At 42.7% G+C, this 22492-nt stretch overlaps 1 protein-coding gene across 5 annotated transcripts in view; it reads right to left on the bottom strand.

Moving 5' to 3' along the window:
• The window catches only part of PATJ (PATJ crumbs cell polarity complex component), a 385928-nt gene that overhangs the window by 58535 nt on the left and 304901 nt on the right, over positions 1–22492 (bottom strand). For all 5 annotated transcript variants that reach the window (XM_006147509.3, XM_006147510.3, XM_006147511.3 and 2 more), the window contains one exon: positions 4982–5065. In XM_006147509.3, the coding sequence (XP_006147571.1) occupies positions 4982–5065 (84 nt within the window). The remainder of the gene's footprint in view (positions 1–4981; positions 5066–22492) is intronic.

The raw sequence follows: 22492 nt of genomic DNA, 5'->3' as shown, positions 1-22492 counted from the left end.
AGAGAGAGAGAGAGAGAGAGAGAGAGAGAGAGAAAGCTGCCAGGCCTGGGATTTGAACTGTGGTTGGCCATGTGGAATCCAGCACCCCTAACCACCACACCACCTGCCCACCCCAAGCCTCAAATCTTGATGGGATGGATAAATGGAAGAGGCGGGTCTATGGTGTGATCACGCCCCACTGGGGTTGCTTTCTCCCTCTCTCGTGAGCACATGTGCTCTCTAGCAAATAAATAAATAAACAGGATAATCATTTAAAAAGTTCGAAGTTGATGTTTACTAGGAATTGAACTAACTGCGCAGGGCTGCTCTCCTCTTAGCACAATCAGGCACTGTTCCTTTAGGTCAAGGAAGGCATTTTCATTGTTTGCCACATAAGCCACAGAACAAAGGGGGAAAGCATGTCTCTGGAAAGGTGGTCTGAGCTGATTCTTTTCCTACATTCCAACAGACGGCACACAAGACCACTTTTGTTATGCAATTAAGAAAGAAAAAAAGATTATTTCCATGGATCAAAGGTGAACTTTCTAAGCCTCTAACATACCCTTTGAAAGGCCCTAACAAATATATTTCTAATTAAATGCATGGTCATTAAACTTGAATATTACAAAGGCAATTTCTACTATATTTCTGCATTAAAGTATCTGTTCAGAGCAAAATGACCTAAGCTCATGCTTTCTGCTTGTTCCTCTCCTTATTAAGAGACACCACTAAATGTGCCAGTAATGACAGAAGCATCACTGTGTGGCTAGAGTATTATGGAGTGATGTCATACCTTAAGTGCCTCCACACACTGTATGCATTATTTAGAGCATTGATTAGAGAGCAGGAGGGTGGTAATAGCAGGGCTCCCTACCCGAAGGGCTCTAGGAAGCCCCAGTTGTCAGTGAGGATGTATCACATCCTTTGGGTAAAGAATGAGAGGAGGCATGAGAGGAGTTGGGTGAACCACTAACTGGGACGGAAAGGATAACCAAGTTAGGGCAGCAGTTCCTCATTATGTTATTCCATGGGGAAGAACCAGGCATTAACTCTCTACTCTTTCTGCTCCCCCTTGGACCAAAACACATGGGGTTCATGGCAGCAGGGATAGGGGAAGAAGAAAGATTGGCCTAAAAGGAGAATCAGAAAGAGGAGAAAGTTCATGCCCATCATATTATGATAAATCTTGCCATGTTAAAACATTATTTGGGGCCAGGAGGTGGTTAAGGTGCTGGACTCTGACATGGCTGACCTCAGTTTGAGTCCCAAACTTGATAGCTTGCTTTCTCACTTTCCCTCTCCCTCTCTCTCTCTGGTCAATATAAAAAATAAATACATTTTTAAAAATTTAAAAAAAAAAAGATCGTGGGGTTGGTAGGTGACATGGTGGTTAAGGGTGCTGGACTCCCACATGGCTGACTGTGGTTTGAGTCCTGGACCTGGTGGCTTGCTTTCTCACTTTCTCTCTCTCTCTCTCTTACTCTGTCCCTCTCTGGTCAAGTTAAAATAAAAATGAATAAAAATAAATAAAAAGAATTATTTAAAAAAAAAAAAGTAAATGGTCATTCATTCTCAAAAAAAAGATTGTATTATTTCTTTAAAAACAATTACCTGGGGACCAGCAGATAGTGTACTGATTAAATCACTGAATTCCCACATAGTCGACTGTGGTTCAAGTCCCAGACCTGGAGGCTTAAAACTCACGCTGGGCATGTATACATGCATGCCCCAAATCCCGAAAGTATAAGGGATGGTGGTGTGGCCATCCTCCTTGGGAGATGATTTCTTGCTTTCTGTCTCTCTGTCTCTCTTGCAAGTGCATGCGCTCTACAGCAAAAATCTCTCTAAAAAAAAAAAAAAAAAAAAGAACAAAAAGATTTGACTGTTATCTTTGAAAGCAAAATATAGCTTATCCTAATTTTAACAGAAGGACGGTGTCAAAACCGGCTAGCAGAATGAAGAAGATGCTGGGTGGAAAGGTCAGTGTTTCAGATGGTCTCCCTTGTTTCCGGATCTTACAATGTCCCACCAAAGCTGGCCTGTCTTCTTTTCAAGGCAAACTGCAGGCCATGGCTGATGATGCTTCACGAGGCATTTGTCTTCATCAGCCACCACTATCGGTGGTTGGAAGTCATCACATGGTTTTCTATGCAAAAATATGTCATGACTTTTCTGACAACCGAACAGAGTAAGTCCCAAGTGGAATCTAAAACTGCCTGGAAAGAAAAGGGGCCAGCTGGAGCTGTGGTGGTTAAGGTGGCTGGATTCAATATCACCAACTGTGCAGTTCGAGTCCTGAACCCAGTGGCTTGAAAAACACACTCGGCGCATGTGCTTGCATGCCAAGAATCCCCAGAGGAGACTGCAGAAGGGATTGTGGCATGGCCAGTCCCTCTGGAGGGTGGGGTTGGGAGGTGATCTCTCACTTTCCTTCTCTCTCTCTCTCAGGCAAGTGCCTGAGCCTGATAGAACAAAAAAGAAAAAAGAAAAAAAGGAAAGAAAACATGTTACTTGACCAGACTGAGAGTTCTATGTCATACCTGAACACATAACGTGTTCTCATGAACTAGATCCCATCTGCGGCAGAAGAGCACGGACTGCTGTCTTTAGTGAGAAGTCTAGTCTTCTCAACTGGATTGGATGGTATAATTCTGCTAGATGCCAGATATGGTTAACTTGACCTTTCAAATTCTCCTGCCAAGGGCAGCCTGGGGCATGGTGGTTAAGGCAGCTGGATCCCACAGCTTGAGAACCATGACAGACATATGTGCATGCATGTCCAAAATCCCCAAAAGAGGGAGAAGTGGAGAAGAGACTACAGTGTGATCATTTCACATGGGGTCTGGGGTGTGCTTTTTACTCTCTCTCTCTCTCTCTCTGGTGAGTACATGCGCCCTCTGACAAAAATGTAAAAAAAAATTCTCCTTCCACTTAAATTTGCCTTTTTCATGCTAAATGAACTCATACTGAGAATTCGCTTGTACATGTATATACTTTATGGAAGGCAGCAGCTACAGCTAAGCTTCCACTAACAGAAACAGACAGTTAAAAAAAAGCAGATGGCATAATAATTATGTCGCTGGACTCCCTCACAGTCGACCGCGGATCAAGTCCCGGGACAGGTAGCTTAAAACTCATGCTGGGTGCATGTGCATACATGTCCAAAATCCTAAGAGAAGAATGGAGGAGAAGGGATTGTGGAGTGGCCATCCCTCCCAGGGGGTGATTGATTTCTTGCTTTCTGTCTTCTGTCTCTCCGGCGAACATACGTGCCCTATAGCAAAAAGCTCCCTAAAAAAGCTTTCTTAAGTTTGTCAGAGGATATGTGCGGTTACCAGAGAGAAACAGAGAGAGAGAGAGAAAGAGAGAGAGAGAAAACGTCCCCTAGGGGGCGTGGTTACACCATAATCCCTTCTTCTCCATCTCTCCTACCTTTCAGGATTTTGGGCAAACATGCCTGTTATGTTTTTCAAGCTGCCGGGTTTGGGATTTGAACTGTTTTGACATTCGTATCCAACTGCCTTAGCCAGCAGGTCACAAGCTGGTCCTAAAATATCTTTATTAATTTGTAATGGGTATAAAATAAACTACCCCCTTTAAAGTGTACAGTTTGATAGGTCTGACATATGTGTGTCGGTACCTGGGAAACCACTGCAACATCCCGACTGAGCTCCACGTGACCCGTACAGCATAATCAGTGAGTCTACAACGTAGATAAGCAGCAAGGCATCTGTGTACCTGTGCCATTTTTAATAGTTGGTCTACTCATCTTAAAAAGCCAATTATGATAATACCATCTGCTTAGACAATCTAGGGAGGGGAAATCAAAAACAAAGACTTGAAAAAAAATTCAGAACTCCTAACCACTAAAAAACTGTTGCATGCTAACGCCGGCAAGCCAATTCCCAGCGAGGCCTTGCTTATTTTTCTAACCTCATACACTTGTACTTAATGAATGTACTGGGAATACATCCTAATCCAATGATGAAGCACAGTAAAAGCCTGCAGAGAAACCCTATAACTCGACCTAAATTTAATTTGCAGTCAGCCTGCCCTCTCCTTTAACCCTTCTCGCCTATGTTTTCTGCCCTTAATTATATCTCTGGTTTCATCTTGGGAGGCAGAAATGTACCACCAAAGGGAGAAATAAAAGTCTATGATGTCATTCGGTAATGTGCTACATTAAAGTTGCAGAGCAAAAATGCACATACCCACCATAAAATGCTAACTATTCAATTAAATTCGTCCAATGAAAGAAATAAACATTGCCTAAAGGTTTCACACCATCGAAAGCTCTTTAGTTCCACCTACTAGAACGCTTGGCATTGGCTTCTCCTTTGTCCGTTCCCTAGTTAGACACGGCCTGCCTTGGCACTATTTTAAAGGCTTTAACGACTTGGCTAAATGAGAGTCGATTTGAAAGAGTCAAGTCACACATTTCAACGTTTTTTCTATACTCACAATAGAGCATGTGCACGTGAGAGTGAACGAGAGGGAAAGGAGCACTCGTGACAGGGTCAGGTCGTGCTATGGTCCTCTTCCTCCCGCCTGTCATATCTTGCCACTCACACGTGCACCCTGTGTGCTTCAGAATGACCAGGCTGGGGATCCGAACCATGGTCGACCAAGTGTTTAAAATACCAGGTGTGTATGTTTATGTATTTGTGTCTGTATGCATGTGGTTTTAGGAGAGAATCAGTAAGGTACACAGAGAGACCAAAAAAAAAAAAAATCTCAATATCATACAGTTGCATTTGATATTCCAATGACAGAACTAAATGTGATACTTTTAATTAAAAGGAGTTTACACAGATTTAGATTTTAAACCTAGTTGTTCAGTGCACACCGGGGGGAAAAAAACAACAAAATATGGTACATGTTTCATGAAATGGCAGAGAAACCAGTGAAAATACAATTAAAAAGACAGAAAAATTGACTTTGTGAATCAAAGTCAGCAAAGATACCATAATTACTGGGAGAAAACAAAATTCAAAATACCTACCTCTAATATCTGGTCACCAGCCCAAAGTCGGCCATCTCTGGCTGCTGCTCCTTCTTCATACACTTCGTGTATAACTATAGCATCCTACAAAAAGCCAAATTCTTATTAATTTTCTTTCTTTCTTTTTTCTTTCTCTCTCTCTCTCTTTCTTTCTCTTTCTTTCTTGGAGAGGTTTTTGCTATAGGGTGCCTGTGCTCACCAGAAAGACAGAGAGAGACAGAGAGACAGAAAGTGAGAAATCACTCCCCCAGGGGGAATGGCCACATCGCAATCTCTTCTCCTCCATTTTCCTCTCAGGATCTTGGGCACATGTGCACACATACCTGGTGTGAGTTTAAGCCACCGGATCTGGGACTTGAACTGTGGTCGACTACAGGGGAGTCCAGCTACATAGCCATTACGCTGACTGCTGGTCCTCAAATTCTTACTAACTTTAAATAGCTACAAATGTTTCCTTAAGCAAATCATTGTCAGTAGCCCCTGTTTGCTATTTGCTAGTAATGTTCAATTTTATCTGACATAAAGATAAACAGGACCAATCTGAGGTGTGGTGGTGAAGGCGGCTGGATCCCACATGGCCGATTAGACAATTTTTTTTTTAAGAGAAATTTTTGCTATAGGGTGCATGCTTTTACCAGAGAGATGGAGGGAGACAGAGAGACAGAAAGTGAGAAATCACGCCCCAGGGGGGATGACCACGACAATCCCCTCTTCTGTTCTCCTCTTGGGATTTTGGGCACGCATGCAACGTGCCTGGTGTGAGTTTTAAGCCACTGGGTCTGGGACTTGAACAGCAGCCAAGTATGTGGGAGTCCAGCGATGTAACCATCACATCTGCTGGTCCCTGACTATGCAGTTTGAGTCCTGGACCTAGTGGCTTGAAAAACATGCCAGGCATATGTGTGTGTATGTGCCCAACATCTTCAAAGGAGGAAGAGATGAGGAGAAGACATTATGGTGTGACTATTCCCCATGGGAGGCACTTTCTCATTCTCTCTCTATCTCTCTCCAGTGAGTGCACGTGCTCTCTGCTAAAAACTTCTTTTTAAAAAAATAAACACATAAACAAGATAGAGTTATAGGGCCAGCAGGTGGTGTGGTGGTTAGGGCTCTGGATTCCACATGGCTGTGCGGTTCGAGTTCCTGATCCAGTGGCTTGAAAATCATGCTGTGTGTGTGTGCATGTGTGCACGTGTGTGTGTGTGCATGCTCAAAATCCCCAGAGGAAAACGAAGAAGGGACTGTGGCAGGGCTATCCCCTGTGAGGAGGGAAGAGGTGGTACTTTCTCACTTTCTCTCTCTCTGTCTCTTTCTCCAGCTAGTGCAAACATCTTAAAACAGAAACAAGATAAAGTTATGATATATTCAGAGGTATTACCGAGTTTCCTCAAACTTGGTGTGAGTTTAAGCCACCGGATCTGGGACTTGAACTGTGGTCGACTACAGGGGAGTCCAGCTACATAGCCATTACGCTGACTGCTGGTCCTCAAATTCTTACTAACTTTAAATAGCTACAAATGTTTCCTTAAGCAAATCATTGTCAGTAGCCCCTGTTTGCTATTTGCTAGTAATGTTCAATTTTATCTGACATAAAGATAAACAGGACCAATCTGAGGTGTGGTGGTGAAGGCGGCTGGATCCCACATGGCCGATTAGACAATTTTTTTTTTAAAGAGAAATTTTTGCTATAGGGTGCATGCTTTTACCAGAGAGATGGAGGGAGACAGAGAGACAGAAAGTGAGAAATCACGCCCCAGGGGGGATGACCACGACAATCCCCTCTTCTGTTCTCCTCTTGGGATTTTGGGCACGCATGCAACGTGCCTGGTGTGAGTTTTAAGCCACTGGGTCTGGGACTTGAACAGCAGCCAAGTATGTGGGAGTCCAGCGATGTAACCATCACATCTGCTGGTCCCTGACTATGCAGTTTGAGTCCTGGACCTAGTGGCTTGAAAAACATGCCAGGCATATGTGTGTGTATGTGCCCAACATCTTCAAAGGAGGAAGAGATGAGGAGAAGACATTATGGTGTGACTATTCCCCATGGGAGGCACTTTCTCATTCTCTCTCTATCTCTCTCCAGTGAGTGCACGTGCTCTCTGCTAAAAACTTCTTTTTAAAAAAATAAACACATAAACAAGATAGAGTTATAGGGCCAGCAGGTGGTGTGGTGGTTAGGGCTCTGGATTCCACATGGCTGTGCGGTTCGAGTTCCTGATCCAGTGGCTTGAAAATCATGCTGTGTGTGTGTGCATGTGTGCACGTGTGTGTGTGTGCATGCTCAAAATCCCCAGAGGAAAACGAAGAAGGGACTGTGGCAGGGCTATCCCCTGTGAGGAGGGAAGAGGTGGTACTTTCTCACTTTCTCTCTCTCTGTCTCTTTCTCCAGCTAGTGCAAACATCTTAAAACAGAAACAAGATAAAGTTATGATATATTCAGAGGTATTACCGAGTTTCCTCAAACTAATCACCTAATTCCTTTAGAACTGGCTTCTCCTGCTATCTCGTGTTAAACTTCCTCCTTGCGTTTTACTGCGAATACTGTACACTGCTGCTGTGTATGAACATGAGGTAAACTAGGTGTCATTCTTACATTTTATAGTGTCTTTTAGAACAAGGTTTCAGGTATTTATTGGTATTCAAGGATTTGGCAAAGATGTGTGGCCCAGTGAAGGGAGTCTACCAGACCGCATTATTTGGGCAATAAAAGAAAAAAACTCATAGGAGTGAACCAGCCCTGGAGTTCAAAGCATTATGTAGGAGAAAGGACATTCATTGACCTAAGTTTGAGATAGCTATGGGGCTGGAAGGTGGCATGGTAGTTAAGGCACTGGACTCCCCACATGGTTGACCACAGTTTGAGTACCAGACCTGGTGGCTTGCTTTCTCACTTTCTCTCTCTCTCTCTCTGGTCAAATTAAAATAACAATAGTAATTAATTAATTAAAAAAATAGCTGTGGGCTCAAATTTTGACACCACCATTATGTAATCTTGGGCAAATTAACTTCTCTGAGTTCAACATTCTGAGCAATAAAATTAGGACAACATCTACAGTAGTAAGATTTGGTTGAGGAAAGTGTTTCATGATTACTGAATTAAAAAATAATTTATCTCTCATCAAATTAATAATCTTAAAACCCTTTAAAAATGTTTGTTTCTTTTTTCTTTTCTTTTTTATTTTGGAGAGGTTTTTGCCATAGGGCGTGTGCGCTCGCCAGACAGACAGAGACAGAGAGACAGAAAGCGAGAAATCACTCCCCGGGGGGATGGCCACGCCACAATCCCTTCTCCTTCATTCTCCTCTTGGGATCTTGGGCACGCACGCACATGCGCCCGGCGTGAGTTTTAAGCCACTGGGTCTGGGACTCGAATCGCGGTCGACTACATGGGAGTCCAGCGACATAGCCATTGCACTAACTGCTGGTCCCAAAAATGTTTATTTCTTCTATGAGCTCACACACACACGTGAGAGGGAGAATATGTGCACACCTCCAATGGGTTCCGAACCACCATGAGTACCCTATTCAGCCAGCCCTGGATCTTGGGCATGCCCTGCACACTCAGGGAAATCTCCAGATGTGAACCTAGAACCTTCACTCATGGGTCAGCCTCAAAAAGTGTTGCGTGTTTTTTTATTTTTTTTCTCTCTCCTAGTTTTTGCTATAGAACACGTGTGCTTGCTGGAGAGAGATACAGAAAGAGGGAAAGTGAGAAGTCATCCCCTGGAGAGAACGGCCATGCTGCAATCCCTTCTCCTTCATTCTCTCTTGGAATTTTGGGCACGCATGCACATGCGGTTGGCCCAAGTTTTAAACCACCGGGCTTGGGACTCAAACCACTGAGCTGGCCATATGGGATCCAGCGCCTTAACCTCCAAGCCATCTGCTGGCTCCTGTTTGTGTTTTGAATAAACCTGAAAAGCACTTTAAAGACTGTGTAGACTGGATTACGCTTGGTGTCTGGGAGACGGTAGGTACTCCCAGATGAGAGGTTAGATCTTCTGCACTTGAAGGAATCATGGAGGGTTGGGCAAGGACAGGCTTGGTGATTATTAGGGTGGACCGATGGCAGTGGCCCAGGGGCCTCCCCAGTGCTGGGGTGCTTTGTTAAGAACCTTCAATGGTTGAATGACTTAGGTTGAACTGTGCCTTAATCCACAGCATGGAGCCTTCGAAGTAGAATAAAGTTCACATAAAGAGAAAAAATTAAAATATTTCTTGTAAAAGTAAAACAAGATTTAAAAAATTTTGGATAAACTTACTTTTTTTAAAAAATGAACAAATAAATAAGGTTTCTATCCAAGATTCGAGAGGAGTGACAAAAGAAGTAAGAGGTCCAACTAGATATCCCATTTGGATTCCAAATACCTTCCCAATATTAAATACTTTCCTTTTACTACCACACAGCTCTGAAAACATTCTTTATTATAGCAATTAGAAAGGCAGCCCTTGTGAGCCAGGAAGGGTTCCTTGATGCAGTCAATTTACATTTCAGATTCTGTACCAGCCACAGATTTTAGACCATTCTTTGTTTTCACTCTGACTTATGAAATTTCCAGACCCAGGGAGGAATTTTGCTGCCAAGAGAGTGTTTCGCTGAACTGTTTCAGGGGAATGATTTTGAGAAAACGTGTTGGGTCAGTGGCTTGAGGTGATCCCAACAACACTACCAAGATCCTCCAAGGATCACTGGTTCTAAGGAAGTGGAGGAAGCAATGAAAGCTGGCTCGGGTAAAATGCCAGTCTGCAGCTTGGTATCCAAACACCGTCTCTTCACTGGGCCGGGAGAATCACTCACGCCCCGGACTCACAGTATGCGTCGTTTTTACGGAGCTTGATTTTCAGCATAAGCTCCTTTGATCTTGGAACATTACAGAACTCAAACGGGAAATTTCTATTCATTCATACTCAAAAGGAACTAAAAGACCCCACGGAGTTTTTATCCTAAAGCGGACTGAATCCAAAATCCTTAGATGTTTTCTGGTGTTCAGTGAGCTCTCAGACGTGAAGGAAAAACACGCAACAGACTGCAGTCAACACCGAACTCTCGGTCAATGATCCTGCTTTGGTCCGTCCATCTTTCTGTATGAAGAACTTCCTGTTTATTTCTCCGCTTTGGCTGACCATGGCTGTCATTTCTCTTAAAGTTATCAGTGCAAATACAAGAAAATCTGACACTGTGTGACCTATCCATAGAAAAGGTCATCGTTCTCAGCATGTTTCATTTTGTTCTACGCATCTGTGGTTAGGGATGGCTGTATTAACCTGGGTGGCAGAGGTGAGAGGTGGGGTACCCAGAGCTAAATTAGAAATGTGCACTGGCGAACGGGAGAGAAAAATGGGTTTGATTTTTTTTTTTTTTTGGAGAGGTTTTTGCTATTGGGCGTGTGTGCTTGCAAGAAAGACAGAGAGAGACGGAGAGATGAAAAGCAAGAAATTACCCCCTGGAGGATGGCCATGCTGCAATCCCTTCTCCTCCATTCTCCTCTCAGGATCTTGGGCATGCACGCACACGCGCCCAGTATAAGTTTAAGCCACCGGGTCCGGGACTCGAACTGCAGTCGGCTACATGGGAGTCCAGTGACATAGCCATTATGCCAAATGCTGGTCTCTTGATTTATTTTTTAAAACTTCACAGGACGAAAGAGTAAAATAGATACTGGGTTGGGATATTTTAAGCATTTATTTGACAAAACTGTTCAAATTTTTTCTCTTTGTGGCTTTGAAGAAATTGTGATTAGATGAAATAACGGGTCATTAACAAAAGACTGATTTTTACATTTTATTATTATTATTATTATTAATGATTCTTTTATTATTTAAATTTGACCAGAGAGGGAGAGAGAGAGAGAAAGTGAGAAAGCAAGCCACCACGATAGGTCATGTGGGAGTCCAGCACCCTTAACCACCACGCCATCTGCCAGCCCACATTTTATTATTTTTTAAGGTTTATTTATTTCTTCCATGAACAAGGGAGGCGCGCGCACACGCACACACACACACACACACACACACACACACATCCCATCCCTAAAACGGTCTCAATGCCATGATCCACTCCAACCTGCCGCAGCGCTGGATCGCGGGCACATGTATGTCTGACACACTCAGGAAGGTCTCTACACAGGAACCTGGCACCTTCTCATGTGGTCAGCCTCACAGAACGTTTCGTTTTACTACTACACCACCACTCAGTCTCCACTGCTTCACTTTTAATTAAAAAATCTGGAGTTGACTATACATATGATTCTCCTCTACACATTGGATAGCCTCCGACATTTTCATGCTCTGGAGCAATTCATGCAAAACTGCAACTCTGAGTACCTTCTCTCCAATAGCCCTCCCTCCCCGTCCCTGCATATTAAAACAAAACAAAACAACATTTATTTATCTATTTATTGTGACTTTCAAGCTACTGGGTCCAGGACTTGAACTATGATTGGCCGTGTGGGATCCAGCAACTTAACCATCATGCCACTTCTAGCCCTGTGTCTCTGTATATTTTATTTATTTAAAAGAATTGTTTTATTTAACTTTATTTATTTATTTAAATGCAGAGAGGGATAGAGATACAGAGAGGGATAGAGAGGCAGAGAGAGAGAAAGAGGGAAAGCAAGCCACAAGGTCCAGGACTTGAATAGCAGTCAGCTATGAGGGAGTCCAGCGCCCTTAACCACCATGCCACCTGCCGGCCCCTATCTCTGTATATTTAAATAACACTCCTCTACCCAAGAACACCTTAGCAATTCCTGTCCAACAATCTCAAAGATTTTGAAAGCTCATCTCTCTCAGAAGCAATCACTTCCCTGGGGCAAGGCTGGGCTGCTGGCTTACTCTGAGAGGCCAGAGAGGGAAAAGACTGCACGAAGCCTCCAGAGTCAGAGCTCCTCAGTCTGAATCTTGGCCCTGTTACTGCTGGCCCTGGGCCTTGGGAAGACTGTTAACCTCTCTAGACCTTAACTTTTATGTGGTTTTAACAATACTATCTACAAATATGGCTTTATATACAGTGCCAGCACACAGTAAGGGGGCGATAAATGATATTTTTAATAACGCAAGTTGATCCTGTTTATTTAATTAACATTTCTGTGCCAAAGATGCTACACACTCTCCATTTATGTGATTTAATCCTCATAACAACTAAGCAAGTTCAGCATTCTTAGTCCCATTTACAATGGAGGAAACGGAAGCTTATGAGGGTTCAGGCCTCAGGAGGTCTCTGCAGCTTGTGATTAGGAGAGATGAAATTCCAACTTGGGACCGTGTAATACAAAACTTGTGTTCCCACCACTAGAGCAAGTGTTTGGAATATTTTATTTTGCACTTGTATAAGAGCTAATGTGAGATTTTTCCACGTGGCATTGATTCTGTTGAGATATCCCCTCAATTCCACAGCAAAAACCATGGGGCATGAGTTGATGGTTTTATAGACAGTGAGCAAGAAGACGACGTGTGGAAGTGGAAGCGGAATCTTCAGCGTAATGAGGTAAGGTGACAGTCGCCGGAGCCCACCGGCTGGGGCTGGTACATGCTTAGGGGTTTGCATCACACAGATGGTGATAATTAGGTCATCCCCACCCCAACGGAGTCTCTTTCCTCATCTCATTTTCTATTCTTGTCTCTTTCCTGCTTTTCATCTTCTCAGTCCTGTGTCTATGTATCCATATTATTTAATAAATCATTTCTTTCTATAGGAGGGAATATGAAACAACAACATAGGGTCAGCAGATGGCGTGGTGGTTAAGGTGCTAGACTCCCCACATGCTCAACTGTGGTTCAAGTTCTGGACCTGGACAGTTGCTTTCTCACTTTCCCTTTTTGTCTCTCTGGTGAGCACATGTGCTCTACAGCAAACTTAAATAAATAAATAACTAAAATAAAATAAACAATTAAAAATTATAATAGATACAAATGATAGGGGCCAGCAGGTGGTGTGGTGGCTAAGGCATTGGACTCCCACATGGCTGACTGCAGTTCAAGTCCCAGACCTGGTGACTTGCTTATTCATTTTCTCTTTTTCTTTCTCTCCGTCTCCCTCCCTCCCTTCCTCTCTCTCTTTCTCTCTGGTGAGCACATGTGCCCTACAGCAAATTTAAAAAATAGGGACCAGCAGTTGGCAAAACGGTTATATCACTAGACTCCCACATAGTCAACCACGGTTCGAGTCTTGGACCTGGTGGCTTAAAACTCACGCTAGGTGCATGTTCCTGCATGCCCAAAAACTTAAGAGGAAATGGAGGAGAAGGGATTGTGGCATGGTCACCCCCGGGGGGTTATTTCCCACTTTCTGTCTCCCTGTCTCTCTGACAAGTGCAGATGCCCTATAGCAAAAATCTCTCTTAGGGATCAGCAGTTGGTGTACGTACTGGCTATGTTGCTGGACTCCCAAGTAGTCGACCACAATTCAAGTCCCAGATCTGGCAGCTTAAACTCATGCCAGGCGCATGTGCATGCGTGCCCAAGATCCTGAGAGGAGAACGGAGGAGAAGGGATTGCGGCTTGGCCAACCCCCGGTGGGGAGGATTTCTCGCTTTCTGTCTTTCTGACTCTCTGTCTTTCTGGCGAGCATACATAACCTTAGCAAAAAATCTCTCCAAAAAAAACCTCACTTAAAAAATAATAAATATTGGGACCAGCAGTTGGCGTAATGGCTATGTTGCTGGACTCCCACATAGTCGACTGCAGTTTGAGTCCTGGACCTGGTGAATTAAACTCATGCTGGATGCGTGTGTGAGTGCCTAAGATCCTGAGAGGAGAATGGAGGAGAAGGGATTGTGGCATGGCCATCCCTCCCTGGGGGGTGATTTCTTGCTTTCTGTCTCTCTGTCTCTCTCTGTCTTTCTGGTGAGCGCACGTGCCCTACAGCAAAGAGCTCTCAAAAAAAAAAAAAATTAAAAAAGATACACGTGATAAAATCATTTAAAATAAAAAGTTGTTCAGCCCAAGGAAACAGAATAACTTCTGTCAGTGGCACAGACCTGAGGCTGGTTTATAGAGGATGAAGACTGACAGAGAATAAAAAAACAAATTTTGTCCTGGTAGTTGTGTGATTTTCACTGGGACGACAGAATTTTAAGTAGGACCAGGACAACAATTTCTCTGACACTTTTAAATCACTCATTGACTTGTCAACTTCATAATCCAAAAGTAATTTGATCAGTGAATTGGATTGATCAAAGTTTCTTTTTTTTTTTAAGAATCATTTATTTATTTATTATTTTTTCACATGAATTTTGCCAGAGAAAGAGAGCATGAGGGAGAGAGAGAGAGAGAGAGAGAGAGAGAGAGAGAAAGCAAATCACCAGGTTTAGAACTCAAATCACAGTTGACCATGTGGGAATTCCAGCACCTTAACCACCATGCCACCTGCTGGCCCCCTCTAATAGAGTTTTATTCTTACTCAGAAGAGTCAGATGGGATTTCGGAGATGTGGGAAAAATCACTAGTCTATGTCTGAAATGCCTTTAACCAAGGAAAATACCTTTATTTCACAATTAGAGTTAACGTTAAAAAAACAAGTCACCAAGGAAGAAGTAGCTGGTTAGCAGCTTCACCATGTTAAGGACTACTGTCTTCATGTCTAAAAGAATAAGCGTTTCTTTCTTTTAGAGCAATACACGGGGCCAGCAGGTGGTGTGGTGGTTAGGGCACTGGGCTCCTACATGGCTGACCAAAGTTTGAGTCCTGGACCTCATTGCTCGAAAATCATACTGGGAGCTTGTATGTGTGTGCCCAAAGTCCTGAGAGGAGACTGGAGGAGAAAGGCCTGTGGCATGGCCAACATCCTTGGGGGGTGATTTCTCACTTTGTCTACCTGCCCCTTCCTGGCAAAAAACTTAAAGAAAAAAATCTATATCTACATATATAATATATGTACATGGTACTAAACTTAAAATATACACTGAAGTTTCTTTTATTTGCCCCTCAGTCCCATCTAGAAACAAAGAGTATTATGTTTCTTCTGTATTTTTACAAAGAGATTCCATGTATCCTTATTTAGAAAGTAGAAAGGGCTCTAAGTGCCTGAAGGTTATGCCTTCTTTTATAATCTGCTACCTCCTTTGTTTGAAGAAATTCTATTTGAGTCAGTCAAGTAGAACCTTCTATGAAATCTTCTCTGACTTCCCTGCTAAAGCTGATGGACCTTCTTGTAGGTCATGACTACAGTTCCTACTGTTACTGAACGTGCCAAGAACCACAATTGCCTGTTCACGGTCTGTGTCCTGTACCACCTCCCGTCCTTGATAGAGCCCCTTCAGGACGATGGCTATCTCCAACTCAGCTCTGTATCTTGGGGCTGAGCCCAGGATGGGCACTTGATAAATGTTTGCTAAATGATTATCAAGAACTTGGTTGGGACCAACAGATGGTGTAATGGTTACATTGCTGGACTCCCACATAGTCAACTGTGGTCTGAGTCCCAGACCTAGCAGCTTAAAACTCATGTCGGGCGGGTGTGAGTGTATGCCAAGATCCTGAGAGGAGAATGGAGGAGAAGAGATTGCAGCACGGCTATTCTTCCTGGGGAATGATTACTTACTTTCTGTCCCTGTTTCTCTCTCTCTCCAGTAAGCACATGCATCCTATAGCAAAAATCTCTCTCTTAAAAAAAAGAAATTGGTGGAAGACAGAAAAGATTGAGAATGGGGAGGCTGGTTGGATTAGGATATCAATAAATCTTACCTTGGGGCCAGCAGGTGGCATGGTGGTTAAGGCACTGGACACTCCCACATGGCCAACCATGGTTCGGGACCCAGACTTGGTGGCTTGCTTCCCCCCCCCTCACCCCGCCCTGACTCTCTGTTTCTCTCTCTGGTCAAATTAAAATAAATGAGTGAATAAATAAAATTAAATATGTAATTCTTTAAAAAAACAAAACTTACTTCAACCTAACTAAGTCTCTGATGGTAAAATATTAGTGATACTGAACCAAAATACCCTTCACAAATTGGATGTTCAATCCATCTGAATTTCCAGAGAACTTACTTTAGTTCAGAGAGCTATTTATTTACTTACTTATTTAAAATAATTATTTTATTGGACTTTAATTAATTAATTAAATTTGAGTAGAGAGGGACAGAGTTGGGGAGGGCAGTAAAAAAGCAAGCTGCCAGTACTGGGACTGGAACCATGGTCAGCCATGTGGGAATCCAGCACCCTTAACCACCATGGCACCTGCTGGTCCCAGAGAACAATTTAAAGGAGTCAAGTATGAGGGTCTAAGTTATTATTAGAGACCCACAAAAATCCCAAGCTTTTCCAAGGGAATTTAAACTGAATTGTTGGACAAGAATTTCACAACATGCAACAGTATATCCTTAGAGTCAAAGTCATCAGGCGCTTCCGCCCATCAATCACCATTTTCCTCACTGTTCAAGCTGCCAGTAAGTAGATAAAATAACTCATAAACACACCAGTCATTCAGCAAAAGGCCATTTTATTGTCACACGAGGCCCACGACACTTTAAAAAAAGCCATGTGTTAGAAAAATTAACTGAGAGTCTCCTGTGGGCAGAAGAATCTCAGTAAGCACCCTTTTGTGACTGTACTATTTCAGTAGAATGAGAACATAAAGTTTACATTTCTAGATAGTCAGTAGATTGTTTTCACAAGCATCTTAGACAAAACGTTGGGAAAGAATTATATGTAGATATTATTATAAGGAACTATGCATATATGGCTTAATTTTCCTGTTTGTAGGCATATCTGACTTAATTTGGATCACTTAGAAATTAAACCCAATCTGGGACCAGCAGATGGTGTAATGATTATGTTGCTGGACTCCCATGTAGTTGACTGTGGTTCAAGCCCTGGACTGGGTTAAAACTCACACTAGGGGTGTATACACACATGTCCAAAACCTCAAGTAGAGAATGGAGGAGAAGGGATTGTGGTATGGCCGCCCCCTCTGAGAGGTGATTTCTTGCTTTCTGTATCTCTGTGTCTATCCAGTGAGTGCATGCACCTTATAACAAAAAATCTCTTGAAAAAAAAAAAATAATGAAACCTAATCCTTGCTATACTCATAAAAGCCCCCACCTACACTTTTACACACACACACACACACACAAATCCTATGGGACATTTTAACTACAGAAAAGTCTCACATTAAGTTTCACATTTAGGTGGAAAACATACTTGCCAATGATTTAAAAAGTGTGTTATGTCTTATTACCCTACTTTAAAGGAAAAAAATAATTCCTCCTAATGATAAACTCATCAGGACCAAAAGAAATATTAAGAATGTTGTATGTAATAGGGACATTTTTTTTAACTCTGAAAAAAACTAGAGCAAAGCTTTGTGACCTCAGAGGAGGAATGCATTTTTTTTTTTTTTTTTTTTTTTTTTTACGGTTTTTGCCACAGGGTGTTTGTGCTCACCAGAGAGAGACAGAGAGGGAAAGTGAGAAATCACTCCCCAGGAGAATGGCCACACCACAATCCCTTCTCCTTCATTCGCCTCTTGGGATTTGGGGAACATACATGCCTGGTGTGATTGTCAAGCTATTGGGTTTGGGACTTGAACCATGGTTGGCCACGTGGGAGTCTGGCACCTTAACTACCATGCCACTTGCTGGCCCCAGGATGCTACTTTTAAAAGCCATTTAAGGGGCTGGCAGGTGGCATGGCGGTTAAAGGCGCTGGACTCTCACATGGCCAACTGCAGTACAAATCTCGGACCTTGCTTTCTCACTTTCCTACTCTCTCTCTCACTCTCTTGCTCTCGCTCTCTAGCTCTGTCCTTCTCTGGTCAAATTAAAAAATAAGTAAGTAACTTAATAAAGTTAAATAAAAATCATTCTTTAAAAAAAGTCATTTAATAGAGTTCTCTTCTATGGCTATCCTTGTTCAAAAATTATAAAGACAGGGACCAGCAGTTAGCGTAATGGCTATGTTGCTGGACTCCCACGTAGTCGACCGTGGTTCAAGTCCCAGATCTGGTGGCTTAAACTCACGCCGGGTATGTGTGCGTGTGTGCCCAGATCCCGAGAGGAGAATGGAGGAGAAGGGATTGTGGTGTGACCATCCCCCCTGGGGGGTGATTTCTCACTTTCTGTCTCTCTGTCTCTCTCTGTCTGGCGAGTGCACGCGCCCTATAGGCGAAAACCTCTCCAAAAAAAAAAATAAAGAAAGAAAGAAATGATAAAGACAGTCGAGTCTTCTACGCAATAAACTACACTTAGAGCAGGAGGGCCAAGCCAATGTGGGGTAATACGATGGTGAGGGTAGTGAAATCACCAGTCCGTTGCTGTGGAAACAAAAACTACCCTGAAAAACACAAGGCTACAGATCAAGTTACCGACCTGTGAGAAAGTGCGGACCAGAAATCCCACTCTGGGCATTTATCTGAAAGGTGCAAACCCGTACCTCCAAGAGATATCCGCCCTCCCTTGTTCATTGCAGCACTGTTTACAATAACCAATAAGGAATCGACCTGAGTGCCCCTCAAGGGATGAATGGATAAAGAAAACGTGTGTTGGGGCCAGCAGGTGGTATGGTAGTTAAGAGTGCTGGACTCCCACATGGCCGACCATGGTTCAAGTCCTGGACCTGGTGGGTTGTTTTCTCACTTTCTCTTTCTTATTCTCTCACACACGCTATCCCTCTCTGTTCAAATTTAAATAAATAAATAAAATAAAATAATTCGAAAAGAAAATGTGTGTGTGTACACACACACACATTATATATACATATATATATATATGTAGTACTCCATCATGTATATATGTATGTATATATGCATGTGTGTGTATATATATATATATATGTATATACATACATGATGGAGTACTATTCAGCCTTACAAAAAGAAGAAATTCTGGGAACCAGCAGTTAGCGTAATGGCTATGTCACTGGACTCCCACGTAGTCGACTGCGGTTTGCGTCCTGGACCCAGTTGCTTAAACTCACGCCAGGCGCGTGTGCGTGCGTGCCCAAGATCCCGAGAGGAGTATGGAGGAGAAGGGATTGTGGTGTGGCCATCCCTCCTGGGGGGTGATTTCTCGCTTTCTATCTCTCTGTCTCTCTCTGTCTGTCTGGTGAGCACACGTGCCCTATAGTGAAAATTTCTCCAAAAAAAAAAAAAAAAAAAGAGAAATTCTGTCTTTGTGATAACATGGATGGAATTGAAGGACATTATATTGAGTTAAATAAGCCAAACACAGGAAGATAAATACAGCATGCCCTATGGCAAAAACAAATAAACAAACTCCAGAAATTTATGGTCAATTTTAATCTACTACAGTCCCCATCAAGGTTGTCAGAGGAATTTCCATCTATAAAAGGTAGAAGCCAGCAAGGCATGGTGGAAAAGACTCCTGGCTATGTCCGGATAAACCTGCACTCAAATTTTAGGTCTGTCACATACCACAGCTTCACACGTCCACAGGTTATTTCCCCTCTCTGAGCCGTGTTTCTGCCTTTGTAAACTGGAACTAACAAATCCTACCTTTTATGGTGTGACGATCAAAGGAAATTTTACCACACACACACACACACACATACATACACACACTTTATATATAAATAGAATGCCAAGCAAAGCATCAGCCAAGTAGTAGATGTTGAGTAATTGCTAATGTAGGTTCCTCATATGAGTAGCTAAGTTTTCATCTTTTTTTAGATTTTTTTGCCAGGACCAGCAGATGGCGTAATGCTTACATTGCTGGACTCCTATGTAGTCGACCACGGTTCGAATCCCAGACCCGGTGGCTAAAAAACCTCATGCCAGGCATGTGTGTGCCCAAAATCTCTAGGGAAGAATGGAGGAAAAGGGTTGCAGTGTGGCCATCCCCCTTGGGTGGTGATTTCTCACTTTTTGTCTCTCTCCGTCTCCCTGGAGAGTGCATGTGCCCTCTAGCAAAAATCCCTCAGAAAAAAAAAAAAAAGGCTTTTTTGCCATAGGGTATGCACACTCATCAGTGAGAGAGACAGAGAGCGAGAAAGTGGGAAATCATCCCCAGGAAGGATGGCCATGCTTCAGTCTCGTCTCTTCCATTTTCCTGTTGGGATTTTGGGCACACGGACACATGTGTCTGATGTGTTTTTCAAGCTTCCGGACCTGGGACTCAAACCACATAGTGAGCCATGTAGGATCCAATGCCTTAACTATCACACCACCTGCTGGTCCAAAATCTAAGTTTTTTTTTTTTTTTTTTTTTTTAAACAGCCAATTTAATAGAATTTTCAAAGTATTTATTTTTTTATTTCCATTTGTTGTTATTATTATTATTATTATTTTTAAATTTGGACAGAGAGAGAGAGAGAAAGATAAAGTGAGAAAGCAAGCTGCCAGATCTGACTTGAACTGCTGTCAGTCATGTGGGAATCCAGTACCTTTAACCACCATGCCACCTGCCAGCCCCACCAATATCTGAGTTTTAAGGGGCATATCTAGCCCATTCAGCGAGGGATACATATATGTCTGAGTGTTAAAAATTCAGAACCCTAAAGATGAATGACACCAGTGTTAGATCATTTTCTAGTTTCTAATTTTCTCATATGGTATTTCTATAATGCAACTGATGGCTTTTTTTTTTTTTTTCAGAGAGGTTTTTTGCAATAGGGCGCGTGTGCTCGCCAGACAGAGAGAGACAGAGAGACAGAAAGCGAGAAATTACCCCCCAGGGGGGATGGCCACCCCGCAATCCCTTTGCACACACACGCACACATGCCCTGGTGTGAGTTTAAGCCACCGGGTCCGGGACTCGAACTGCGGTCGACTACGTGGGAGTCCAGCGACATAGCCATTACGCTAACTGCTGGTCCCATGGCTTCTTTTTGAAAAATATTTTGCTATCAGGTCACTTTAGTTTATTCCTTCTCAGCTCATGGACTACTGAGGACAAACACCACCATGTGAATGCCAAAAAGATCTAAGCTAGACTATATGAGTCTTGATACCAGACATTTTAGTTTTTCTGTTTAAATACATACAATCTTCATTTTGTATTCTGCATTTGCAAATTCACCTACTTATTAAAATTTATTTGTAACCCCAAAATGAATGGTCTCAACACTTTTGCTGTTATTCTTGGTTGTGTGCAGAGTGGTGGAAAATTGGAGCCCCTGGATTCCCTTGTCTTTAGCTCCTGTTAAACATGGTGGTCCTTTGCTTTCTTGTTTCAGCTCTCATACTATAAACAAGTGTCCATTTTGTGGTCTATTTGTGCCACTTTATTTTTTATTTTTCATTTTGCTTGTGATTTCGCTGTTTAAAAGGGCCCCCCATGCTGAAGTACTGTCTAGTGAGCCTGAGCGCAGTAAGACTGTGATGGGCCTTATCGAGAAAATAGGTGCCTCCGCTATGCTCTGTTCAGGCATGAGTTACGGTGCTGTTGACCATGAGTGCAATGATAATGAATCAACAGTATATATTAAGTAAGAGGCCTATACACAGAAACGCACATAAAACAAGATTACATATTGATCGGCTGTTGAAAACGTGACCAGATGCACAGAGGAACCTACCTAAGTCCTCTAGGAGGAACAGTCCCGTCTTCACTGACTCAGCTTCTGCCTCAACTGTATAGAACACGACTACCATAAAAAACGAAAATGAACTAGACCATCTACGGTTACTGTCCCCTGGTAATACTTTGCTACAACAAACCCTGGAAGCTGAATGTGAAAGTTGCAAAAGGAAGGAATGCAGACCAATGCTATCTCTAACAGAGATGGCAGGAATCAGGTGGAAAAAGGCAGCTCCCCATTGTCCTTGCCACACTGGAGCAAAGGGCTGATCGACAGGAGGAAATTTAGAAATGCACCGTTCCTCTGCTGTGGCACGTGTTGTCATTCTTATGCAGCAATGCATCTTGTGGATCTATATTTTTCTGAGCCAATTACAAAGGTAAAATGCAGAGGTGCTTCAAGATGAGCTGCAGAGCTGTTAATCTTCCCCACCTTCAGACCAAGAACTTGCGCTTCTCTGAGGCAAAGAGTATTTGGTATCATCTCATTGATTACTGAGAAGCAAAAAATGAAGAGGCTCCTTCATTTCAACATCTCATAAAGAGCATATAGGACCTGGGGCAGAAGGTAGTCAATAAAACCATCATTTCTTTAAGATGCATTTTTCCATCATTTTAACAATTTTATAGTTTGGACAAGCCTCACAGTCAAGTGCACATTTTCTTAATGATTATTTACTTATTTATTATTATTTTTAATTTGCTACAAGGCATGTCGCCTACCATAGAGACAGAGAGAGAGTGAGAGACTGAGACATAAAGAGAGAAAGTGAGAAAGCAAGCTGCCAGTTCTGGGACTTGAACTGTGTTCGCCCCATGTGGGAGTCCAGCACCTTAACCACCACGCTACCTGCTAGGCCCAGTCAAGTGTACATTTAATGTTCTGCTTTCCTTCCATGGTTCACAGTAAAAGATAATTACTTTAGAAATAATACAGTATTTGCTAAATTGGTGTTGGTTGTTTCCAACTTTACAGGGTAAACAGATACTTGTTTCTGTTAAAAAAAACCTGAAGGGGGAACCAGCAGTTAGCGTAATG

The sequence above is a fragment of the Tupaia chinensis genome, unplaced genomic scaffold, assembly GCF_000334495.1.
Source record: "Tupaia chinensis unplaced genomic scaffold, TupChi_1.0 Scaffold000215_1, whole genome shotgun sequence".
Taxonomy (NCBI): domain Eukaryota; kingdom Metazoa; phylum Chordata; class Mammalia; order Scandentia; family Tupaiidae; genus Tupaia; species Tupaia belangeri.
Note: the sequence above shows the minus strand (reverse complement) of the source record. Positions and strands in the feature narration are given on the sequence as shown.